This window comes from Rattus norvegicus, chromosome 6 (genome assembly GCF_036323735.1).
Source record: "Rattus norvegicus strain BN/NHsdMcwi chromosome 6, GRCr8, whole genome shotgun sequence".
Lineage (NCBI taxonomy): Eukaryota > Metazoa > Chordata > Mammalia > Rodentia > Muridae > Rattus > Rattus norvegicus.
This window is the reverse complement of record NC_086024.1, coordinates 125,712,303-125,737,327: the sequence shown is the minus strand read 5'-3', so window position 1 is coordinate 125,737,327 and position 25,025 is coordinate 125,712,303. Positions and strand designations below refer to the sequence as shown.

At 41.3% G+C, this 25,025-nt stretch overlaps 1 protein-coding gene across 5 annotated transcripts in view; it reads left to right on the top strand.

Moving 5' to 3' along the window:
- Positions 1–751: 751 nt before the first annotated feature.
- Positions 752–25,025, top strand: part of Rps6ka5 (ribosomal protein S6 kinase A5) — a 178,143-nt gene continuing 153,869 nt past the window's right edge. For 2 of the 5 annotated variants that reach the window (XM_006240438.5, XM_039112351.2), the window contains exon 1: positions 752–1,827. In XM_006240438.5, the coding sequence (XP_006240500.1) occupies positions 1,728–1,827 (100 nt within the window). In that variant the 5' untranslated portion in view covers positions 752–1,727. Of the gene's footprint in view, positions 1,828–1,906; positions 2,088–25,025 lie in introns of those variants that run through there. The other 3 variants (NM_001395592.1, XM_017594169.3, XM_063261972.1) reach the window with 3 other exon arrangements.

Genomic DNA, 25,025 nt, shown 5'->3' with positions numbered 1-25,025 from the left:
TGTTTGGCTAAGCATCCTGACTGCTGGGATTAAAGGCATGTACCACCCTACCTGACAACTCTGGTTCTTTCTTTAGGTTGCTTTTGTCAGTTGTTTTTTTTTTCCACAAGAAGAAAAATAGAGATACACTCATCTTTCCTATACAGCTGCTTCCCTTCTTCTTCATTTAGCCTACCAATTACTTAGCTTGCCAGCATTTGATCTCCTCTAGACCTAGGCCCGTGTGAAATGTCTGCAGTGGTATGTCTGACTTGTCCTTTAAATTGGCTATCCAGATTTTCTCCTTGCCCTAAAAGCCTTGAGAATAATCGTTGCCATCTGTGCGATTCTCTAATGCTTGATACTGCTCCACAATTTTGTTTAAATTCTTTATAGTTCCCCGTGCCTGTATACAAGCTGTCCATTTCTCAAGTTCCATTAATAGCTGTTCAGGAGCAGAAGTTGTGTCTTAGTTTATGATTCTCCACGTGAGTTTTTAAATATGAAAAATTGGGATGAGGATGGAGCTTAATTGGTAGAATGCTTGCCTGGCACGCTTAAAGCTTGCAGTTCAACCGCCAGCATGTCATAAGCATGGCATGGTGGCACATGCTGGTAATTCCAGCACTGGGAGTGGTGGCAGACGACCAGTAGGTCAAGGCTAGGCTGAGCTACAATTTTTTTTTTTTACTCCAGATTTCTCATCCCGAGCCAGAACCTTGACTTTTTGTGTGTAGGAACTACCCGTATTTAATTTTTAAACGTAATTTATTTTTTGCCTTGTGTGAGTGATGCATGCCCTTAAAGCTTGTGTGGAGGTCGGAGGGCAACTTGTTGGTTCTCTTTCACTATATGGGGATTGCACTGTGGTTGGCCGCAAGCACTTTTACCCACAGAACCATCTTGCCAGCCCCTACCTGTATTTAAACACAAAACCCATTTAATTTATTTAATGCTAACTACAGCGAACAATATCATTCTAGGACATGGTATCTTCCAGCCAGTCACACACATGTGGATCGTTGCCTAGGACCCTCAGACGCGCGCGCGCGCGCGTAAACACGTGGGTGACAAGTGCTTCCCTCCAGGACCCTCCTTTGTCCACGGTGATTGGCGGATCAAGCGGTCCAATCGTCTTTCCCCGCCTCTTTCTGCAGTAGCCAATTAGAGGTCCGGAGCGCCTCCTGACTACTAGACACTGTTTACTAACAGATCGAAGCTGGGGAATAAGGGGTGTGACCATTCTGGGGAGGTCAGGAGAGGGAAGGCCTTGCTTGCGCATGCGTACTAAAGCGAATAGGTGGGGCCGAATCGTGGGTCTTGCCAATCGGAGAGTTCGTACTCCTCCCTCTCCTGCCTCCCCGCCAAGCAACAACAATTCGAGCAGCGGGGCGGGGCAGCTCGTGAAACGTCAGGAACGGCCGCCCAATGGGAGCGGGCGCTGGCAGACGCGCGCGCGCTGCGCCCAATAGCGCTGGTGGTTCGGGGCTGTCTCCTGGGCTGGTTGTGGGCGGAGCGGCCTGGCGGAGGAGGTGGAGGCGCAGGGCGCGGGGTTGCGCCGTACTAGCGGTGCCCGCTGAGGGGAGGAGGCGGAGGAGCTCCGCGGCCAGAGCGGGAAAGAGACTCGCCTCAGTGTCGGAGTTGTGGCGCTGCGGCAGCTTGGCTCCTGGAGCTGTGAAGAGACAGGGCGTCTGCTGTCCCATCAGGTTCCCATCAGAGCGACCCGCGCGGTCGGAAAGAGGGTGAAGATGGAGGGGGAGGGCGGCGGCAGCGGCGGCGCGGGCACCAGCGGGGACAGTGGCGACGGCGGCGAGCAGCTCCTTACTGTCAAGCATGAGCTGCGGACCGGTGAGCGACCCCGCCCTCTGCCGGCCGGGCCAGCTTCGGAGGCGCGCTTGAGAGCCGGCTTGGGCGCGCGCGCAGGCCAAGAGGGGCGCGAGCTGGGGGGACGGGCCCGGGGAGGGGCGTCGTGGGCAAGGAGAGGAAAGTTTGTTCCTGCTGGGACCCCAGTTTCGGGCCCGGCCTGGGAAGATGCCTTCATGCCCCGCTTCCTGCATAGGTGACACATCTGTCACTGCATGCTGTCTTGAGGGAAAGGTGCTCAAGAGGTGAGCTGTGTGGAGCTGTGTGCGATAGAGCTTGTACTCACTTTACCCTGCTCCTCTGCCTGGGGTGGTCCAGGTGTGAGGGAAGGGTGTGTATGTGTGTGTGTGTGTGTGTGTGTGTGTGTGTGTGTGTGTGTGTGTGTGCACACTATCCCTAAGGGACAGCGATCCTGCGACTGATAAACTTGAGGAGTATTGGTCCTCAGTCTCTGGGTCCTTTCTCATAGAGTTACCATGAAGTCATATACTCTTTGAATTTTTTTGCCAGGGTCTTTTGGGAAGCAGCCTCTCTAAGTGTATAAAATAAAATTCTAGGTGAAAGGCTTCACTAGGCGACTTCAGCGTTTACATCCCTTGAGCTGGAGATCAGTAAAGCTGTGTGTGTTAAGCCTTCTACTTTTGCTTTTTTCATTGTGTAATTCCGGGGTTTATTTTGGAAAAATCTTATCTGGACCAACTGATGAAGTTTGGGTCCTCCCCCCATCCCCCACCCCGTCCCATGGAGTCAGGTCTCCCTTTACCATATCATTTCTGGACAGAGAATGTATTATAATGGCTCGATTGTTATTAGTGTCGGTGGTTTAAGATTTTTGACCCAAGTCTTTGGCACATTGTATTAAGTAGACCCAGACAGTAAGTGGTAGGTTTCAGGTAGAAACCATGTCCACCTTGCTGCTGTTTGGGACAGATTAAACTAGATTGATAAAGTTAGCTACGGTCCACAGTTCGTTAGTTTTTGTCATTTCTGATGAGGTTGCTCATTACCATTTTTGGTGCCAGTCTTAGTATAAGATGTTAAGTTCATGCTTTCTCAGTTTTATCAGTTTAAGCACTGCAGTTTTGACTCTATGATGTCTCCTGACCCAGTTATTCCATAGTATTTTTGAGTTCCTCACAGAACCAGTGAGATTCCCTTGACTGGTTGAGATTTTTCACTCCAAATGTAGTCAACAACTGACGTTTTCAACAGGATTTAAAAACATTTTCTCAGTATACATGTATCTAGTATTAAAACCCAGTTTACACCAGGTGCAGTGTCACATGTCTCCTAGAGTGAGGATTTTGTGTTTTTCCCCCCCCATCTTACATAATGATTCCTTGCTGTAAGTGTGTGGAGTCATACAGTACAACAAATGCTACTGGAAGTCTTATATGCACAGCCACTGATCATGATGCAACAAGCAGTCTTTTGGTCAAGGACCAAGGGACACCCTGCTTGTTAGTAGTCCACCAACTGCTCAGTTTCTGGATTTTTGCAAACAATGCTAACTCAGTCAAAGACAATGAGCACTGTTTTATTTCCCTTTCTAACTGTGTGAATCATCAAGTCGGCATTTAGAAATTCTTCTGGTGGATGACGGGACTGTACTGAACTCAGTAGTAATGTCAAAGGAGAAGAATGGCCATCTCAATGTATTGCTGAACGCGTGGACAACTGATCAGATGTAATGGTCAGAAACACTGTTAAAATATAACTAAAGAGTCATTCACCTGTCACCAGCCAGCTGGCTCCTCTTGGCGCAGGGTGCTCTAATAGGGGCTATAGCAGTGTGATCTGATGTGCTTGCTCACTGCCCAGGTTGGTAGTTGGTGATTGTATTGTATGCTGTAGGACACATGGTAATGCGATCAGAAACCCAGCCACGGAGTTGGAAGACATGATGGTCAATACTAGCTCTGCCATTAGCTGGCTGTATAGACTGGGAAATCACTGTATTCTTTCAGGCTTACTCCTCTCATCTGCAGAATTGTGCCAGTTGAATGAGACACTACTGGAAAAATGTTAATCGGGTTTCTTGGCACATAGTGGGAAATGTTGGTTGAGTGAAAATCTGAAAAACAACTCCACATTCAGATCTTAATGTAAAATGTTCGAATCTAGTGTGTGTGGAAAACAAACTAAGTCATTGTGTGGTTAGCTATTATTATACGTGTCTTTCTTTGCCTTCTCAAGCAGAGTGTAAACTCCTTGGAATCCTTGCTGCTATTGAATTGCTTGTATATATCTCGCCTATTGTAATCACAACACATAGTACTATAGTCATTCATTTAACTGGGGTTGAAAAGATGGCTCTTTGGAATAGAGTACTTGCCATAGAAGTGTGAAGACGTGAGTTCAAATCCTTTGGATGCACACAGAAGCTGGGTATATGTAATATAGTAGTGTGTTTTTGTGGTCCTAGTGCTTGTATGGCACCATGAGAGCTGGAGACAGAGAGTTTCTGGAAGCTTGTAGGCCAGCTAGCTTGGTGCACACAGTGCTGAAGAACAAAAAGAGCCCCTCTTAAACAAAATGGAAGGTGAGGATGGATGTAGTGGCATGTGTGTGCCCCTAGACTCATACATGCACCCCAAACACACATGTATACACACACACACACACACACACACACACACACACACACACACACCTATCTGTGTCTGATAGTAAGGTCCTTGAGAGCAGAAACTTTTTTTTTGTCTATTTGTAGCCTGTGGTGTGTGTTAGATGTTCAAATATTTGTTGAGTGAATTTAATTTTGGATGAAAAATAAGAGCAAGGTTTGCAGATGTCAGGTCTTGATAAATTGATGGCAGCAACTGTAAAAGCTGAAGAATCAGAATTCGAGATTAACCAAATCAATTAAACATAAATTCCTGAGCATTTTCTGTTTCCTGGTACTGAAGATATCAAAGAAAATGTTCTGTGTCCAGCTGTGGAGGAAGAGATCATATAAACCAGCAATTAGGATGCACTATTTAAGCATAATAATAGAAACAAAATGTATAAAGGCAACAAAAGAAAGATTAAAGCCATTAGCCTTTAAATAGTCAAGTGTAACTTTGTTTAACATGAGTGGAAAAATGGAAATTATTTTACCCACTTGTTTATTCAACAAATATTTTGTTACCTCTTATGTACTGAGTGCTGTTTTACATGCTGTGATTAGTAATGTGGCTCTCCACTGGAAAAGAATCACTAGCACCATACACTTACATTGCCTCTACTGTGTCTTAAATCTCTTCTAGTCCATGTGCCAAGTTTCTTCATTGCTGTCCAGGTTTCTCTCAGGAGGTAGAAAATGGACAGGATTAAAGTTCTACATTTTATGGCTTCCGCTATTGAAAGACACCATTCTTTTGTCAGTTTCCGTTAAATTCTGAGAGAATTTATTGGCTTTATTGGCTTAGCTTTGATCAGGTACCTGCTTTTGGCTCATTCAATTAAGACTAGATGATAGGATTGTTTCCTTCTAACATGCCAACAACTACACAAAACCATGATAAAGATAAACTAAACTCTTAGAAGATTCATTTGATTCCATCCTTGGGAGACTGCCTAGCATGAAGGAGAGGGTTGCAGAAGGTTATTATGTAACGACAATGGAAACTTTAGTGGCTTGTAGAACGTGACTGCCGTTTGTTAGGGTGTGTGAGTTGCTCAGTGTATGGTTCTGACTCAGACCCTCAACACTGGGAATTCTCACTCGGCCCCACCCCTAGATGAAGAGCTGGGAAATGAATGATTGTTCAGGGAAGGGTAATCAGTCTTCCCCAGGGATGAGCCTCCTTATCCAGGACCAGTGTTTAGCCCTGCAATCATTTATGTATGAACAGCACTGATGGACTCAGCAGGCTGCATTGGTAGATTTGTTTGTATTTATGTAGCAGTAGTAATTAAGAAAAGGGGGTCTCAAATTTGAGAGGGAGCAAGGAAGAGGTATGGGAAAGGTGGGGAGGGAAAGGATGGGAAAGAGGGAAGGATGTGAATACAGCATGCATATGTGAAGTTTATGTAATTATGTACAATTATGAAATGAAATATAAAAACTAAATTTAAAAGCTCCCCAAATAATTAAGCCAGAAGTCCAGCTGACTTCTGTGGGGCTGCTTGCTCACTCATATCGATTTGGCAGACTGTATCAGTTCCTTTCCGTGTGGACCTTTCCATAGTGGGTGCTTGAGTGTTGGGAGGACACAGTCGTGGACTTCTCCCCAGACAAGTGATCCAAGAGAGCAAGGTGGAAGCTACACGTTGCTTTTGTTAAATAGCTTTGTCTAAGGTGTACAACTTACTATACAATCCTCTAAGTATACAACAAATTGTAGCATAGTTACAGAGATAAAGCCATCATTGTAATTAATTAAAAAGATTTTTTCAACCTATAAACTTTATACCCATTTACACTAGTCATCCTACATTTTCACTACCTAGGGGTAGCCAACCAGCAATCTAGTTTCTGACTATATATCTGCCCATTATTTTATTATAAAACAATCGTACACTTTTATAATTGTCTATTTTTTCAGTAAGCATGTTATTAAGATCCTGGTCTTAAAGGCATATATAACATTGTGACTTGTTTTTTTGCTGACAAACTATTTGGATGTATTAGGTAGGTCATATTTTACTTATCCATCAGCGGATTGTCATTTGGGTTATTTCTTTTGTGCCATGTACATTTGTAGACAAACCTTTTTACCGCTCTCTTTTCATTTTATTTACCAACAATAAAACTGTTGGATTTTATGGAGCCAGAGTTTTTCAAACTGTGAGCTTTTTCCAGAAGTAGTGCATGAGGGACTTTCACCACAGCCTAGCCAGTGCGTTGTAATCTGTCTTTTATGCCTTTAGCCATACCAGAACAAGTGAAGCAGTCAGTAGCTTTCGTTATGGCTTTGGTTGTATTTCTCCAATGATGTTGTATGTACTTTTAAGCAACTAGTCCACTTGCATATCTTTGGAGAAATGCTTACTTCTATCCTTGGCCTGTTTTGCAGTTGGTTTCTTTCTTCCCCCACCCCCAACACCCTGTTTTGAGACAGAGTCTCACAATGTAAACCTGGCTGGCCTGGAACTCCTGTGTAGATCAGGAGTTCTGGCCTGGAATTTACAGAGATCCTAACTTTTTTATTAGTGAGATTTCTTTATTTTAGATACACATCTCTTATCAGATACAAGATTGCAAATATTAATTTTCGTAAATCGAATAGGCTTTTTATCTTTGGGGTGGTGATATTCTGAGAAGCATGAGAGGTTTTAATTTAGATTAAAAACTAGTTTGTTTGTTCCTCCCATTGTTTCTTGTTCTGCCTTACACATGACTTCATTTTCTTCTAAGAGTATGATGCTTTTTAGCTGTTGCAACTCGGTTTTTGATAAATTTGAGGGGTTGGGGATTTAGCTCAGTGGTAGAACGCTTGCCTAGAAAGCGCAAGGCCCTGGGTTCGATCCCCAGCTCCGAAAAAAAAAAAAAAGAAAAAAAGAAAAAAAAAGATAAATTTGAATTATTGGATAGTGTGTGAGGTAGAGATCCAGATTCACATTTGTATGTAGACACTCACTTGTCCTTGTGCTGTTTTTGCACAGCCTGCCCTTTCCCTATTTAATTGTCTTGGCACCTTCTTTGGATAAATTAGTTAACCATAGACAAATAAATTCTCAGCTCTATTCCATTGGTCTGTATGTCTCTCTTTAGCTAGTACCGTAAAACTGCAAGTTACAAGCTTAGTTTTAAAGTTGGAATGTATAAATCTTCCAACTTTATTTTTCCAAGATTGTGTTGGTCATTCTTGGCTCCTTCATTTTTCCACATGAATTCAGTACGTCTTGTTTGTTTCTTCACAGAAGCTATTTGAATGATGCTCTGATATAGATCACATTGAATTTATTAGTTTTGAGAGTGTTGCTGTCTTTGCGGTGTTAAGTCTGACCCATGAACGTGGGATGTCCTTCTACTTACGTAGCTCTTCTTTCATTTATGTGACAGTGCTTTGTTATTTCTAGAGTATAAGTCCATCCTTTTGTTCAGTTTATTCCTAGTATTTCATTTTTGATATATAATAATATATTTGTAATGAAATTACTTTCTTTTAATTTTGGAATGTTAATTGTGTCTAGAGATCTATTGTGTCTTACAACCTCGTTGACCTAGTTTATTAGTTCTAATAGTACTTTAGTGTACGCCTTAATATTTTTATTCACTGGACTATATAGTGATTATCTTTATATACATATATATTTATATATGTAGTATGTGTGTATAAGTAAGAGAGAGAGGGAGGGAGGGAGGGAAGGAGATAAAGAGAGAGGGGGAGGGAGGGTCAGTTTGTTTTATTTCTTCCTAATATGAATGCTTTTGTGCAATTTTCTTGTTTAATTGCCTTAGCTGGTGATGTTAACTAACTACACTACTCAGACATCCTTGTCTAGTGTTGTATCTAGGAGGAAAGCTTTAATCATCCATCACTAATTATAGGGCAGGCTGTGGATTTTCCATGGATGCCTTGTAGAAATTGAGAAAGTTTCCTTCTGTTCCTAGTTTGGGAATTTTTAAATTGTAAAAGGGTGCTGGACTTTGTCAGATGCTCTTTCTTCATCGTGAGATGATGAGGTTGTTGTTCTGTTTTATTGATGAGGTTTATTACACTGATTGATTATTGTGTGTCAGGATGGCCTCGCACTCTGGGATAAACTCCATTTGATCATAATCCTTTTTACATGCTGCTAGAGTCAGTTCACTGTTATTTTGTTGAGAACTTTTTTTTTTTTTTTTTTTTATTTATTCATTTATTATATATAAGTACACTGTAGCTGTCTTCAGATACACCAGAAGAGGGCATCGGATCTCTTTACATATGGTTGTGAGCCACCTTGTGGTTGCTGGGAATTGAACTCAGGACCTCTGGAAGAGCAGTCAGGTGCTCTTAACCGCTGAGCCATCTCTCCAGCCCTTGTTGAGAACTTTTATCTTTATTGTTCACTAGAGGTATCTGCTTTCTTATTCTGTGATGCTTCTCAAAAAATCTTGACTTTTTTTTTTGTCACCAACTATAGAGTTTCCCTATAGAATTTGATTACTAATATTCTTACTTGGAGTATTGAGTAAAGCTCAATATTGAGGTCCTCTGATAGGCTGAAGTTTTGAATTTGCCTCTAGTTAATTTGCTATATGACCTAGAGTGCATTATTTGCCTTTCTGAGCCTAAATTTTCTTATTCACAAAGCAAAAGTGTTACACTGGATGACATGCAGATTACCAAGAACTAAGCTGGTGTTTCATAGTATTTCTGTGTAGTAGACAAAGGCCATGGATTGTTACTTGATTTAAAACTTTACCAGATGAATCATGTAGAATCCCACTGAAAAAGAGCAGTCCCCAGTTGTGTGCAGAGTTGGTTCTCTCTTGTCACTTTTACATAGGTTCCAGGATTGAATCCAGGCCACTAGGCTTTAGGTTTACCTGCCAAGCTGTCTTGTTGCCAACCTGCCCCTGCCCTGCAACTAGATGCTTGTTAGTCTAAAAGATAATTGCTTTTAAATTTCCTGTCGTGAGTGTCAGAGGGTGAGGAAATAATCTAAGTAAAGAGAGTGGCATCGCAATGTCATGTCAAAGTGGATTCGAGTGTCTTTTGTATTTTCAGCCTAGGGAAAAGCCTTAGGTGAGCTGATGTTGTACCAGCCCTCTGCTGTAGAGAAAGGAAGTGCGCCTTGGAACTGCACACAGGTATGTTTTGATGGGCAGGTTGAATTCTTTCATGTGAACAAGAGACTCGTGAGAGCTCCTCTAGGGAAAGTCTGACACCCTTTTGTGTTGGTTAATTTCACAGTTAATTTCAGGTTGAGCAATATCAGTCAGGTTGAGCAATATCAGAGGGGGGGAGGGAAGAGGCTGCCACAGCCATCACCTTTGAATTCTTTGAATGATTTGAAGATCTTTATATTCACTGCAAAGGTGTAATAGCTCCTGCATTTATCTTGTTTATCAGGGAATATGAATAGGTCCTAAAATAGAATCTTAACCTTGCTGTGTTTGTTTCCAGCAATGTCCTTCTTGTTCAAATGTAGCTATTCCTCCCCAAATCAAATGAGTTTCTGGATTTTATATATCCTTAAAACTGTAAGTGAACTCTCACTTTTTTCTTTTCAATAATTTGTTAAGACATTGTCCCTGAGACTGAAGGGAGACTAGGGAGATAGTTCTCTGTGTGTGCCTGGAGCTCTTTTTTTTTCTTTCTAGAAAGCCCATGGCATGTTTTTGCCTTCCATTAGGGGGATACAACCAAATACCACCACACTATCTTTTCTTTCTTTCCTTTAGTTTCTTTTTTCTTTTCTTCTTCTCTTTTGTTTTTTGAGACAGGGCCTTGGCTGTCCTTGGACGTTCTGTGTAGACAACGTTGGCCTTGAATTCACAGAGATCCACTTGCTTGTGCCTCTGAAATGCTGGGACTGCTCACCATCATGCCCAGTCTGTCTGTGGTGCTGAGAGTCTGAACACGGGTCCTGTTGCAAGCATTTTACCCACAAAGCCATCTCTCCAGCCTTCCAGTCCCCAGTCTTTAGTATAGTACTTGGTGTATTATCACATTCAAGTTTTGTCTCAGTGGGCCTCTTAAAAATCTACATATTCTTGACCTCTGAAAAGTTACACAAATGGTATATTGAATATCAAAGTATTTGGAATAGAGAAAGTAAACTTGGTTCTTAAAAGAATTCTATCATTAGCTCTTTTATTTAAAAATCTTTTCTGACTGGTTTTCCATCTGCAACTCAGACGGTTCTGTAGACTTTTAGCATGCTATCTTTATAATTTAGGTAATGTTAATGAGTTTTTAGGAACATGTTTAAATGTATATGTTTTCCAAGTGTGCACATATACATACACACATATGTGCATGCGTGTGAAGGATAGTGAACAAATTCAGGCATCATCTACTTTTTTTTTTTGAGACTTGCCAAGTAGGCTTATGCTAGCTGGCTAGTGAGTCCAGGGATCTGCCTGTTTCTACCTTAAGAGTATGGGCAATTTATAATCTATGTGTTCTTGACCTGAAAGTAATGCAAATAATATTTTATACCAAATTATTTGGAATATAAAGGAATGTGTATTCCAATTATGAGGCCCCAATTTCTTTTTTCTTATATGAGTTCTAAGGATCAAACATGTTACTAACCTTCTTAGATCATGATGAAATCTTGTGTGGTAGCCTGAATAATAACTTCTCTTCCTCTTCCTAAAAATACCCACATTCTAATCCCAGGATTCCTGGGAGAATGCTACCTATTACATGGCAAGATAAACTTGCATGTGAGATTAAACATCCTACGGTTAAGAGATTATCCTGGTTTATCTAATCACACTGGTAGGAAGAATGAGAGCCAAAGTCAGAGGTGCTTTGAGGGTAGGAGCAGAACAGGGTGATGCCATAGCTGGGAAGGGTCAATACCTACAGCCCCTTGATGTTGGGTGACTGAGTTTTCTCTTGGATGTCTCAGAGGAATGCAGCTCTTGGGTCATTTTCATTTTTACCTTTGTTTCAGACTTCTGATTTCTAGAATACCATAAAGCTTTGAACCAGCTATTCTGTTTTTCGTAGGAATGCTATAAGTGGGTGCATGAGTAGATTTTTTTCCTTCCGTAAGGTTCTTGCTATAGCCCAGGCTAGCCTCGACTTACAATGAGCCTCCTGCTTTAGTTTTCCAAAGATGGCATGCACCAGTGTTCCTGACTTAGCAGACTTATATTGGGTGGGTGACGCCCCTCATCTGATATTGTGATTGCAACCTTAGTTTTCCCCATGTGCCAGTTGCACTTCTCTTGTTTTTTCTTTCTTTTCTTTATTTAATCCTAATAATGTTTCCTTTATATTCTATACCAAAGTGTGGATTAAAATATGTAAGTACCTTTATACTTAAATACGTATATACATAGCAAACATGGACAATGTGGGAAGACAGTTAGTTGACTTTCCGGTGTTTTGCTTAAGTAAAATCTTTGTCATTCTGTTCTTATTTCTTTACTTTTATCCTAAGGAAAAGAAAACAAATTCTCTTATTAATTAGTAGAACTTTTATTTTTTTGATGTGATACAAAATGATAAATTGGTAAAATAAAGGCATACTCAAAGGACTTCTGTAGGCAGGAAATCTGAGACTGTGCACAGGGCTCTCCTTATATCGGATACTTCCTACACAAATAGAAAATCCCATCAGTAACTGTAGTGTTCAGTCAGTTGAAGTACTCTGTCCTCTAACCATGTAAGCAACCTGATCTGGGATTATGTGTTTGTCTTAAAGGAAGGATTAATCAAAGTACATTTTGAAGTCAGTGTCACTGCTGTCCAAATACACCGAGTTTTAGCAGTGTACCTGCACTAACCAACTCCCATGATCTTAGCTTGTTTTTCCTTTATACTCACACCATTTATTTGTAAGCAAACGTCATAGTTAGGATTAGGATGGAGCATATGTTATTGGCCACCTACATTAAAACTCAAAATTTTGACTTTTTCATTATAAACTGAGCAAAGATAGAGGTGGGAGTTCTCATTCATCCATTTGAGGATTATTGAATTTTTAGTAGAAAACAATTAAACATGGCTTCTACCATCACTGTCTGATACTCGACACAGAGACCCTGTATATCTGATCATGTAAGTAACTGTGGGATTGCAGTATGTATGTATGTATGTATGTATGTATGTATGTATGTATGTATGTATTTATTTATTTATTTTTGGTTCTTTTTTTCGGAGCTGGGGACCGAACCCAGGGCCTTGCGCTTCCTAGGTAAGCGCTCTACCACTGAGCTAAATCCCCAGCCCCTGATTGCAGTATTTATAAATAGGCTCAGGGTTTTGTCTAATGGGGACACTGTGCGTTGGATGGTGGAAGTCTGTGGATGCCAAGCAGAGGCCCTGGCTATTGTGGATGGGCTGAGGGATGGCGGAACAAAGCATTTCTGTCAAAGGAGCAACACAGATGGCTCAAAAGTCAGCAGTGATTTGCTACACAGAAGTTTCTGAAGGAAAGGCTTCTGACTAGGCTATCATATCTAAGAAAGCTACAGGAAATGACTGGAATGGTAGCAAGGGCCATTTAATGGCAAGATTTAGTAGGTTATGGCAAACTATTTAGGCATTGTGTGTAAGCATGAAACCAGTTGGGAACTGATTAAATCAATTTGTGTTATAAAAAATGATCCCCATTGCTTTGAGGGGTATGTGAGAAGGCTAGCTAGGACTCTATTGCAGAAATTTAAATGGACTATAAAGGTTAAGATTAGGTGATAATTGATACTGAGAATTGTAAGTATTTGAGAAGTATCTAGGAGGTAGAATAAATAGGACATGGCATTATGTTGATATGGACTCTTTGGCAGGAACAAACGTGTTTGAAGATACTATTCATTGAGACAGCGTGTTAATTTCAGTTTGCTTTAGTAGCCTATCCTAACTCACATTTGGGTTGCTCTTGGCTTCATGACCTGAATGGGTCATGTGCTTAGGGTATCACAAAGTCGGGACCTATGGGTAAGTCAGACTTGATTGTTGTTTGAGGTTCTGTGTAAAAACATATTTTTAAGTTCCAGCTTTTTGTTGCTAGAATTCAGAGCCTGTAATTGTCAGCTTGAAGCTCCAATTTCTTTGTTGGCCATCAATGAGGAACCACTGTTAGCTTCTAGAATCTAGATGGCATGCATTCCTTTTCCAGTGCCCCTCTGTCTTTAAGCAAGCTAAAGCATATCAGTTTCTTCAGGCACTTTGACTTTGGGTCTCCTGTGACCTATAGGCCCAGATTTAAAGTGGCTCATATGATTAGCCTAGCTCTACTTGGATTATTTTCCCATTTATAAAGTCAGTTAATTTGGGGCCTCATATCTGTGGAGTCTCTTTATTACAAAGTGATGTTTACTCACTCTGGGAGGAGAGTGTGTGAAGAGTAGAGTGATTGGGGTCATTTTAAGATTTTTAGATGGCGAACTAGGAGAGATGAATATATAGCTCTGCAGAAAACATAGGACCCAGTTTAATGGACGAAAGTAACTTTTAGGAGCCTTGGATATATTATGATGGATATATATGGTGGTAGTAATTACGGATGATGAAACCTTATGTGTTATAGTATGTACCTTAACTCATTTAAGGCAGGCAATAACATTGGGAAGCTAGTCCTGTTATTGTTATTCTACCTTAGCAAGTTGGGAAACAGAGTCTTCAACAGGTAATTTGCTCAGTGTTACCCAGGAAGTAAGCAAAAGAATCAGTTTTGAAACCCAAATAGTTTGTGACACCAGCTCCTGGTGTCACAAAAATATAAATGCCCCTAAAGCCAAGTTAGTAGGGAAGATCTCTTTTGGAGATGCTATAGAAAGAAGATTTAGAACTAAGTCCTGAAAAACTAGAAAAGAAATGTGAAGAATTATCAAGAAAATGAGTTGCTAAGACCGGATACAGAGGAAGAGGACAGGGGTGTATATGCGGGAGTGTCTGTTCCATTGACTGTGTTAAGAGCATTCTGGTGGAAGGTGAGTGGGGCAAAGTCAGATTGGAATGTTTGAAGGGTGAATTGCAAGTGAGGTAATTTTGAGACTTTGTTCCGCAGGGGATTGAAGTAGGGACTAGAAGGGGGTTTTTCCTGACTCCCTGTCTTAAGATGACTGATGGTGGATCATGCTGAAGCATCTGTGTGTCAGGATACAGGTGCATTTGTAGATTTGGTAGCAGGAAGATGAGGGAGTTATGAGGCCATGATTGTTTTGTTTGTCCCTCTGTGAATTGTAAAGAAAAGGCAATTCTTTATTTAAGATAAGTAGCTTCACTGTTTTTTAAAAAAATGTTATTCTGGTCTTTTGGAAAAAAATCTGATACAGAAAAACATCCTAAGAGTACTTTATACTTGCGGCTGTTCAGAGGAACTTGTAGCATTTTCAGGCCCAGGCAAACAGGCATTTCTGTGCTTTCTATGATCAGAGAACTGAACATAGAATCGGGCTCATGCCAGATTCTTAGTAAGCTTAATTTTCTGTTTCTTCTTTTTGAAGTGGTTTAAGTTTAGTTTAGTTTACTTCTAAATTATACTTATTTTGGTACATATATTGGGGGAAAAGGCAGTTACTGTTTTGTTTTGACTCAGATTTTACATAAGTTTCACTGTGTAATTCTAGAATCACTTGGATAAGTGATAAAACAGTGCTGTCTTATACAGAGTACAGTATGTCTTTGAGGTATGTGATTACAGCAGTAAAGTGAGCAGAATTGTTTTAAAATGCACAGATATTAAATATAACTTTGTTTGGCTGCCAGTGCTCTCCAGAGACATGGTTTGAGGCCCAACCACAACGCTAAACAGCTTCAGAACAGTTCACCACCTGGTGGTTGAAGGGAACCCGATGTGCTAGCAGTTTCGCCCAGTTTTCAAGCCCCCATGCATTTACTAAAATTGTACTACTTGGGCTTTGTGGATAGGCATCAAGGCTTTTGTATTAAGTTACGTATGTGCTGTTAGGACCATGCTGGGCACTTCCTAACTGTAGCTTATCTGATAAGTTACTTTATAAATATTTTCTCCCATGACGGAAAAGGGGGGGGGGGACAACAAACCCTTCAAATAGCAGCAGCAGACTTTTTATTTTCTCACTGCATACAATTGACACCTTTGGACTGAAATTAAATTAACCCAAGAATATTATGTTTTGTAATACTGAATAATCAAGGATAAGGTTTTATGGGAAGAACTATTTTATAATCTTACTTGGTTGGTCCCAGAAAATGAGATCATAATATATATATATTTTCTAGTTGGTATATTAAAATCAGATTTTAAGCATATTAAATAGGATCAAATCAGATTGTGTTCTATACCTACTGAAGAATTGGCTAATTCAGAGCTAACCCCCTTCCCTGTTTTTCTTCCCATAAACACATTTGAGCCAACCAGCTAACCTGTCAGCCATTCCAAGTCCTCTAGTTAATTATAAAGTCTTCTTTGCTTGGGGCTTTGCAAGGACTATTTTTTTTTAATTTTTTATTATATATTTCTTTACTTATATTTCAATGGTTATTCCTCTTCCCGGTTTCCTTTCCGTAAGCCCCCATCCTCTCCCTTCCCCCTCCCCCATACGGGTATTCCCCCTATACATCCTCCTTATTGCCCTCCCCCATATTCCCCTGCACTGGGGAGTCCAACCTTGGCAAGACAAAGCAAGGGCTTTCCCTTCCACTGGTGTCCCAACAAGGCTATTCTCTGCTACATATGCAGGTGGAGCAATGGGTCAGTCCATGTATAGTCTTTCGGTAGTGGTTTAGTGTCGCGCCCACCTCGTCCAGCAAGGAAGACGCAACACCATCGGATCCTTGTCAACAGCCTTTATTGCAGGACACCTTCATTGCTGATACGGGGAACCCAAGCAGCAAGAGCACTCGCCTCATATAGACAGCAGGCTGAGGCTATGCTAATTGTCCTTCAGGGATTGGCAGAGCATGAATCAACTCATTAGCATGGTACTGCTCCTTCATTAGCATATTACCGGCCAACTGATGCCAGGTGCAAAGCCTGCCCATGCGCAGTACCCTTGTTTACCACAGGAGGGCGCCCTACATCTCCCCCTTTTTTGTTTTACTAGAATGAGGCTGGTCTAGGCCTCTTCAGTTACGTCCATTTGCTGTGGCTCCTGTCTTAGGTCGTTCCTCTATGTCACAGCCTTATCCGTCATGGGTAACAAGGTCTTTCCCAGGACAGTTCAGGATCAGCCATTCTTCTCTGGAACAACCAGCAGGCAATGGAACCAGGTCTGAGATCTGCATAACCAGGGCAGAGTTCCCCAGTCCACAGCAGTTTCACGCAGATGGCATTCTTGTGATGCTATAGACTGCAAGATGACAACACCAGTTAAGGCAGCAAGAGTCACCAGGGAAATGAGGGGGGCAGCAACGGCTGGAGTCCAGTCTTCTCCAGCAAGCAGCAGTGCACAGAGGGTCTGAGCGTAGGCCACAGTGGGGTGGGACACACGCAGTGGTAACACTGACTGCAGCAACGCCAAAATCTCTGTGATGACAAAAGATGAGGGGGAATCTTCCATCTTCCTCTCAGGGCAGAGGAATGACTCTAGGGACCGGAACCACGAGAGCTGAATCTTCATGCAACCAGGATCAGCAAGTCTCAGCAACCACCTCTGGCAGCTGGCATACTCTTGTAGCATCCTGTAGAAAAAACACAAACATTCCCTCTTCCCCATATAAAATACCTGGACAGGATCATGTCAATCTTTCTATTTCACCTAGGCAGAAGTATGCCTAGTTGTAGGGTGCCATAAACTTTGGCATCCAAATTTTAAAATTGAAATAAAAGGAGCATTATTTAGCATACAGGGATAACTCCCCCTTTTTGTTTATTAAGATATAGACTGTCTAGTATCATTGTCCTCCCTCGTTAAGGGGTCCAGGCAATCCAGTTTGAGTTCTTAAATGTCCTATAAAGGAACAGTACTTAGTGTTTTTAACCACTATCTAAACATAAGCATTAATTAGAAATGTCAAATCTTGTAAATATTGTCAAATTTCAGTCTTACTAGAAATCCCTGAGCTGGCAGGGTGAGGCTGGGTGTTGAAAGTAAGCAAATGGAGTCTTCCTCTTTTCATATCAACTCCATTATCATTTTTAAAGAGCTGGGTCTATGGCTTTGTTTAGTTGTCTGAGCCAGAGCACTGAAAGGACAGTGAGTTGTCAGACAATTCACACTGAAATCATCACTCACTGATTTCATGTAGAAAACTTGTCTCTAATAAGCACATTTCCTATGGGTTGCATGCACAAATATACAGGAAGTACAAAAGCATGCAAAGAGTAAAATTATCAATTTTGCCTGAAAAATTTGTATATGTAATAGGCCAAATATCAGTATTTTGTAAAACCAATTAACTGTTGTTTGGAATAAGATATGTTTTACCAGGTTTCTTTTTAAAATACTTCCATGACTCTAGCCTACAATTCTGTATTAACACAACTGAAGCTTTATTTCCAATGAGGATAACAAACAAAGACCTAAGTCCTCTGTTAAGGTGAGGTACTTAGCCAATTAACATATCCTTAGAAGTTTAAAATTAGTTTCAAATATTCTTTTCTGGAGTAGTGTAACAGCTACTCCCCAAATATTAAAGCTCATTTTGAGAGCAAAGATTTGTAGTAAAAATTTCCATATACACTGAAAGATTTAAGTTCTAACTTCTTACATTGAAGAAGCAACAAAATTACATGATATAAGGCTGTTAGCCATTCTTTTGTAAAATTTTTAATGATATCACTTTATGGGCTCTCTAAAATTATAAGCAAGCTCACGAAATGAAAACTCAAAATCAATCCTCTAAATCTATCTTGAAATGGCAGTTGGAGTAAGCAAACTGGCTGTAGTGCTCTCACAAGTTCTAAAACCTCATCAATCCTTTGTAAATCCTGTAACAATCTCTACCTGTTTGATTTTTTTCTCAATTATAAATAAGTTTGAGTTAGTCAATGTAACACTGGCAATCCTTAATTACAATCTTTAAGTTCTCCTTGTACCACCAGAGCACAACCACAAGGTCACCTGAGTTCTGAGTAGTGACTAGGCAGCTGTCCTTGGGGCAGTGGAATTAGCATCAAAATACAGATAACTCCAGGGCAAACCACAACTTTGGAAAGCAAAACTCAACCTCCAACAAATGATCTAGTCTCCGAAATCCAGTCTCCAAAACACCGAGTCTATCCTTCATGCTACAAAGTTTGACTGCCAATTCCTACATATGAACGCATGATGGTGCGGTCTCCAATACCCCAACAAAGAGACATTGCCTTAAAATCTTTTAGAAGCCTGGTTTCTACGATAAGATTTCCATAAAAATATCATCCCAATTTAGACCTGTTTCCCTAGATTGGCTCATGCCACATGTTGTCTAGAATGACTTTATCCAAATTTACCAGTTTTATGTCAACTTTCTGTTACCAATGTCACATTTTTTTAAACCATATCCAATAACTTAAAAGCCAATAGTCCATAACCAAGGCATGTAGAGAATATTTATACATTTAAAACCAATCAGAAACAAAATTGAAGTGGCTACACATATCTTAGCTACAGGTGCAAGACTCCAAGGGCTGATTGAAACTGCTTTTTTAAGAGAAGCACCTTGTTACCTGCTAAATCTCCTTGAGACCAGGAATCCAAGTAGGCACACTCTATACAATTCTCAAGACAAAAGTTTATCTTTTTGTTTGATTCTTCTGAATAAGTTTTTCAGGCAGTCTACCTCTATCAAATCTGATCAGTATGACTCTGTGAGGTTTCCAGAGCCTAATCACACCTTTTAAAAGCACAAAGACAAAATCTTTCTCCCAAAATACTGTGTTCCTTTTATCTCCTTTTCTTTTCTTTTTTTCTTTCGAGACCTTTTCTCCCTCCAACTTACTTTCTTGTTGCTCTGCAAGGACCCTCTGGCCTGTCCTAACGGCTTCCTCACTTTGTTTATCCTCCAAGCAGGCAGGGACCATTCGCCAAAGAGGTTTTGGTCCGGGCTGAAGCTTGCCGTCTGTGGCTTCTCTATCCCACACAAAGAAGAAAAAAAACAAAATTACAAGTCCTACCCACAAAGGATCAATTGGAAACAACATTGCCGTAGTTCCCAAACCTTTCCGCCTCTGTACCAAGGCTTTCAACTTCACAAACCTCTCGGCCTCTATACCAAGGCTTTCAACTTCACTAACCTCTCGGCCTCTATACTATGGCTTTCAACTTCTCTAACCTCTCGGCCTGTATACCAAGGCTTTCAACTTCTCTAACCTCTCGGCCTCTATACCAAGGCTTTCAACTTCTCTGCTTACCTCCAGAGAACCTTATCTTCCCTTATCCGGGAATTTTCCGACGTCGCCATCCTGAAGCTGAAGACTTCTGGATCCACGAGAATATTCTCGGGTTACCGTACGGGCCACCAGTTGTCGCGCCCACCTCGTCCAGCAAGGAAGATGCAACACCATCGGATCCTTGTCAACAGCCTTTATTTGCAGGACACCTTCATTGCTGATACAGGGAACCCAAGCAGCAAGAGCACTCGCCTCATATAGACAGCAGGCTGAGGCTATGCTAATTGTCCTTCAGGGATTGGCGGAGCATGAATCAACTCATTAGCATGGTACTGCTCCTTCATTAGCATTTTACCGGCCAACTGATGCCAGGTGCAAAGCCTGCCCATGCGCAGTACCCTTGTTTACCACAGGAGGGCACCCTACAGTTTAGTCCCTGGAAGCTCTGGTTGGTTGGCATTGTTGTTATTATGGGGTTGCAAGCTCCATCAACTCTTTCAATACTTCCTCTAATTTCCCTCAAGGGGGTCCTATTCTCAGTTTGGTGGTTTGCTGCTAGCATTGACCTCTGTATTAGACATGCTCTGGATTTGTCTCTCAGGAGAGATCTATATCCAGTCCCTTTCCACATGCATTTTTTAGCTTCATCAATCTTATCTAGTTTTGGTGGCTGTGTATATATATGGGCCACATGTGGGGCAGGCTCTGAATGGCCATTCCTTGAGTCACTGCTCTAAACTTTGCTTCCATATCCCCTCCTATGAATATTTTTCCCCCTTTTAAGAAGGAGTGGGAGCATCTGCATTTTGGTCATCCTTCTTCTTGAGCTTCCTGTGCTCTGTAGATTGCATCTTGGGTAATTTGAGCTTTTTGGCTAATATCCACTTATCAATGAGTGCATACCAAGTGTGTTTTTCTGTGATTGAGTAACCTCACTCAGGATGATATTTTCTAGTTCATTCCATTTGCCTATGAATTTAATGAAGTCATTGTTTTTGATAACTGAGTAGTACTCCATTGTGTAGATGTTCCATATTTTTTGAATCCATTTCTCTGTTTAAGGGCATCTGGATTCTTTCTAGCTTCTGACTATTATGGATAAGGCTGCTATGAACATAGTGGAGCACGTGTCTTTGTTATATGTTGGGGCATCTTTTGGGTATATGCCCAAGAGAGGTATAGCTGGGTCCTCGGGTAGTGTAATATCCAATTTTCACCTCCAGACTGATTTCCAGAATGGTTGTACCAGTTTGCAATCCCACCAACAATGGAGGAGTGTTCCTCTTTTTCCACATCCTTGCCAGCATCCGCTGTCACCTGAGTTTTTATCTTAGCCATTCTGACTGGTGTGAGGTGGAATCTCAGGGTTGTTTTGATTTGCATTTCCCTGATGACTAAGGATGTTGAACATTTCTTTATATGCTTTTTGGCCATTTGATAATCCTCAGCTGAGAATGTTTTGTTTAGCTCTGAACCCCATTTTTAATAGGGTTATTTAACTCTTTGGACTCTAACCTCTTGAGTTCTTTGTATATTTTGGATATTAGCCCTCTATCAGATGTAGGATTGGAAAGGTCTTTTCCCAATCTGTTTGTTGCTGTTTTGTCCTAATGACATGCAAGGACTTTTTATTCCACTAGTTTCTATGTTTTGTCTCCCTAGACGCTGATATGCTTTAGAGTCTGGCCTCCATCTCAACTGTTCCACTGTTTCTTAACATGCCCCTCCTTTGCTGGTCTGATGGAATATCTCAGTTTGATCTAGTGTCACTTCTTTGTAGCACCTGGTGCTTAAGCATTGATATTGGTCTCCTTTTTTAACAACAGAATGTCCTTCTGCCTAAGTCTCCCACTGGCTTGCACTATCTTCTTCCTCAGGTGTTTCTCATTCTCTCTACAGTTCTCTCTCTGATTCAGCCCTCTTCTTGTATCCACTCTAACTGCAAGATAAGATGTTATCATTGCTCGAACTATTAGCCACGTCTCTGTTTCCAGTTTAGATCTCTTCTTGTATTCCTCATTATTCACTTCCATTGGCCTGCTGTACATAAAACTTTCAGATTGTCCACAGATACCTTCATCACTCAAGCCAAGCAATGTTTCTTCTTCCAGCCTTCTATGTTTTATTTTGTGACATTGTTATCCGCATCCTGCCAAGACTCTAGCTAGAAACATGAGGTACCATTTTGCACTGGAGACACTTGAGGGTAGCAGTGTCACATCTGTTTAATAGGTATTGTATCTCATACCTCTTGGTGACAGTCTCCCGACCTCTTTGTCTCACTTTGGAGTCCAAGTATAGCTGTCATAATCAGTTCTGTGTCAGCATCAGTCTCTTATGTAGCTTTTACTACCCCACCTGACCTCTAGGATCAGGCTGTGCTACCAGGCCCCACTCTGCTTCCCGTGAATCCATAAATAAAAGATATACACATAGTTATTCATTTTTAACTTGCCTTCTTGGCACAGTTACTATCTCCTGTCTGGAAAATGTGCCTTTATCATTACTCTTAGCTCTGCCCCTCCCACCTGCCCTAAACTTTATCCCCTGACCACCTTATGGTCTCTCATGACTGGTCAACTTTTCTCCATCAGAAGCATGCTGAATCCTGTCTGCCCTTCCTTGTGTCTCCCTTTTTCTCCAGGGACCTAGAAGTCCTGCCTGTACCTTCTGCCCAGCAATTGGCCCATGGCTTTCTTTACTGACAGATCAAGAACCAATTGGGGAACAGGACCTATCATCAGTCCACTTCAGGTTGATGGCATTTACTTGGATGGACATATGCTACACATTTTACATTTTCAAGACATTGGTTCTTGTTCTAAGGCCTAGGTTCCTGGTGGGAGCTGGCTCAGCAAGCATAGATGTTTGCCTCCAAAGTAAAAAGCATTAATAGTCCCCTGGGGCAACCTTTAATTAATGGGGGTGGGGTGGGGTGGGGTGGGGGGGTGGGAGCTGACAACATATGCATTTCTCTGTATTGATTCTAGAGTGGAAATTTTGCAGGGGTGTTCCACCCGTTCTTCAAAGGAGCTAGATTACATTGGGATGATAATGTATCCTTGTTTCATTCGCCTTGTCAGTTTCTCCTTATTTCATCTCATTGGGATTACCTTCCCAATAAACCACTTGCATAGCAGTCCAGGATAACAAACACTGTTGTTGGTGTTTATAAAGTGGCTTAAAAAGCATACCCTCAAATGGGGTACTGCAGAGGGTTGCCCTTTCAGCTCAAGACACTGATTCCTGTTCTAAGGCTTAGTGTTGTTCACGAGTGAACCATGACAAGGATCCCATTGTTGGTAGCAGTGGGTGCTGATAAACATTTGTGATCCTGCCATATGCAACATGGAATAGAAGGGGAAGATTTGGACATGTCATAGCTCTAGGATTTCAGTGTTTGGGGACAGTGGTAATATTAAGACCTTTGAATTGACTGACTCAGCTTTTCAAACTTTGGTAACAAAAAAGAAGATTCTCGTGGAAGGCTTTGGAAAGATCCTCGAAACATATGGACATGAACAAATTATGGGTAAATATTGGTCCCATGATTTAATCATAAGGGTAGCAGAACTTTGTACCCTTACTGTGGTCAGTTTGTATTGTCATTTGGGCTTAACTGAAATTGTTCCTCAGAACTCCCTTCTGGATTTTGGACTAACACTGATCATAATAAACATTTTTGGTGAGACAGACAGAGGGACAGAAATGAAACAACAGCTGAGTTTCTTTCACTGATGGCATGAAGTGATTCTCTAGCCCCCACGTGTTGTTGCTAATCTGCTGTATCATATTGTTGGCAGGGAGCACTGGCCAGCCTGCAGTTTGTTTCCCCAGCTCTGTTGGATTACCTCCATCAGCTTCTGGGAATCTAGGGCCAGTGTGTCTAACTTCTCTGCAGGTCATTGGTATCTTCAGGTTAGAGCTCTGAAGATACCTACAGATAAATACTTCTGCATGTCTTAGTGGGTTCTGGCTTGTTCTCAGGATTCTAGTTTATCCTTGCTCTTTACCTCTCCACATCTGACTTTCTTTTTAAACTATCTGCCCTGCTGTCCTTAACCTTAGCTTGATGTGGAGCAGTCTCCAAAGAGACTAACAACTCCCACACTTAGGTCAGGTGCAAACCCTATTTTAGTCTTTTACTATATATCATTTGTGATGATCATACTTTTTTTCTTTTTCTTTTTTTTTTTGGTTCTTTTTTTCGGAGCTGGGGACTGAACCCAGGGCCTTGCGCTTCCTAGGTAAGCGCTCTACCACTGAGCTAAATCCCCAGCCCCACTTTTTTTCTTTTTAATGTTCTTTTAACAAATGTTCAAGACTGAAGACAGGACCCGAATATAGAAAGACCATGGTTCTTTGGAAGCCATGCAAAGATCCTGTTGAATGGAATGCCTCACATATTTTTGTTCTTAAGATTTGCCTTATATTTCCCATCATTTCTTCTATAACAGTAACAAGACATAAGTCTCAATATAGTTTAACAGGTGGTCATGTTCTTTTTATTGAAGAAAATAGATAATGCTGTTCTAGCTCCTGGTCATATATATGGCAACAGAATAGAAGGATTATGTGGGGAAAAGTGGATCTGGGAGGAAGTGAATGAAACAGGCATAGCAAGGTAGAAAGGAAATAGCCTGAATAAGAGAGAACATAGTAACCTAAGTCTATCAACAAGGCTCACAAATAGTGTAGTTGCTTTGTCCTAATATACTACTGGACGATCTCTTGAAGTGTGAACACGAGTTATTGGCATAGTATGGTCAGAGGTCTGATAGAAGAGAGAAAACTGGAGTGGACTTAGTATATAAGACAGGAAAATGCACTGTTTGTGTTCATAGGAGGGCCCAAAGAAGAAACCTCACCCAGGTAACAAAGAAGGTCCTGATGGAGCAGACAGTCTGGAACTGCTCAGAGATCCTATCGTGGAATTGGGTTTTCATAGGATTCAGTGACAGTCATAGGAATGATGGCACTTTTCAGTGGCAGAGACTGGAGAGCTGTAGAGTGACAAGGTGGATATGACACTATAACAGACTGCAGCAGAGTGGCATTTGGGGTACACTTACAGATATGCAGGAAACGGCCCAGAACTCATGGAAAGCTGGGCACCGCTTGACGCGTGTGAATTAGACTTTTGTCTCTGAGGAATATGAATCTTCATTTGGCTTTCACTTGTTGATTATGGTTGTTTCAAGCCTTGTTCATTTTACAGTGATCATGGAGGTGACAAGAAACATCAGTCTATCCCTTGAGATCTAAGTAACTTCTTTGTTTCTATTATGTACTAGCAACTATGATCCCTTGTAAACTCAGTAACGAAAGGCAGGAAAGGATTTTCT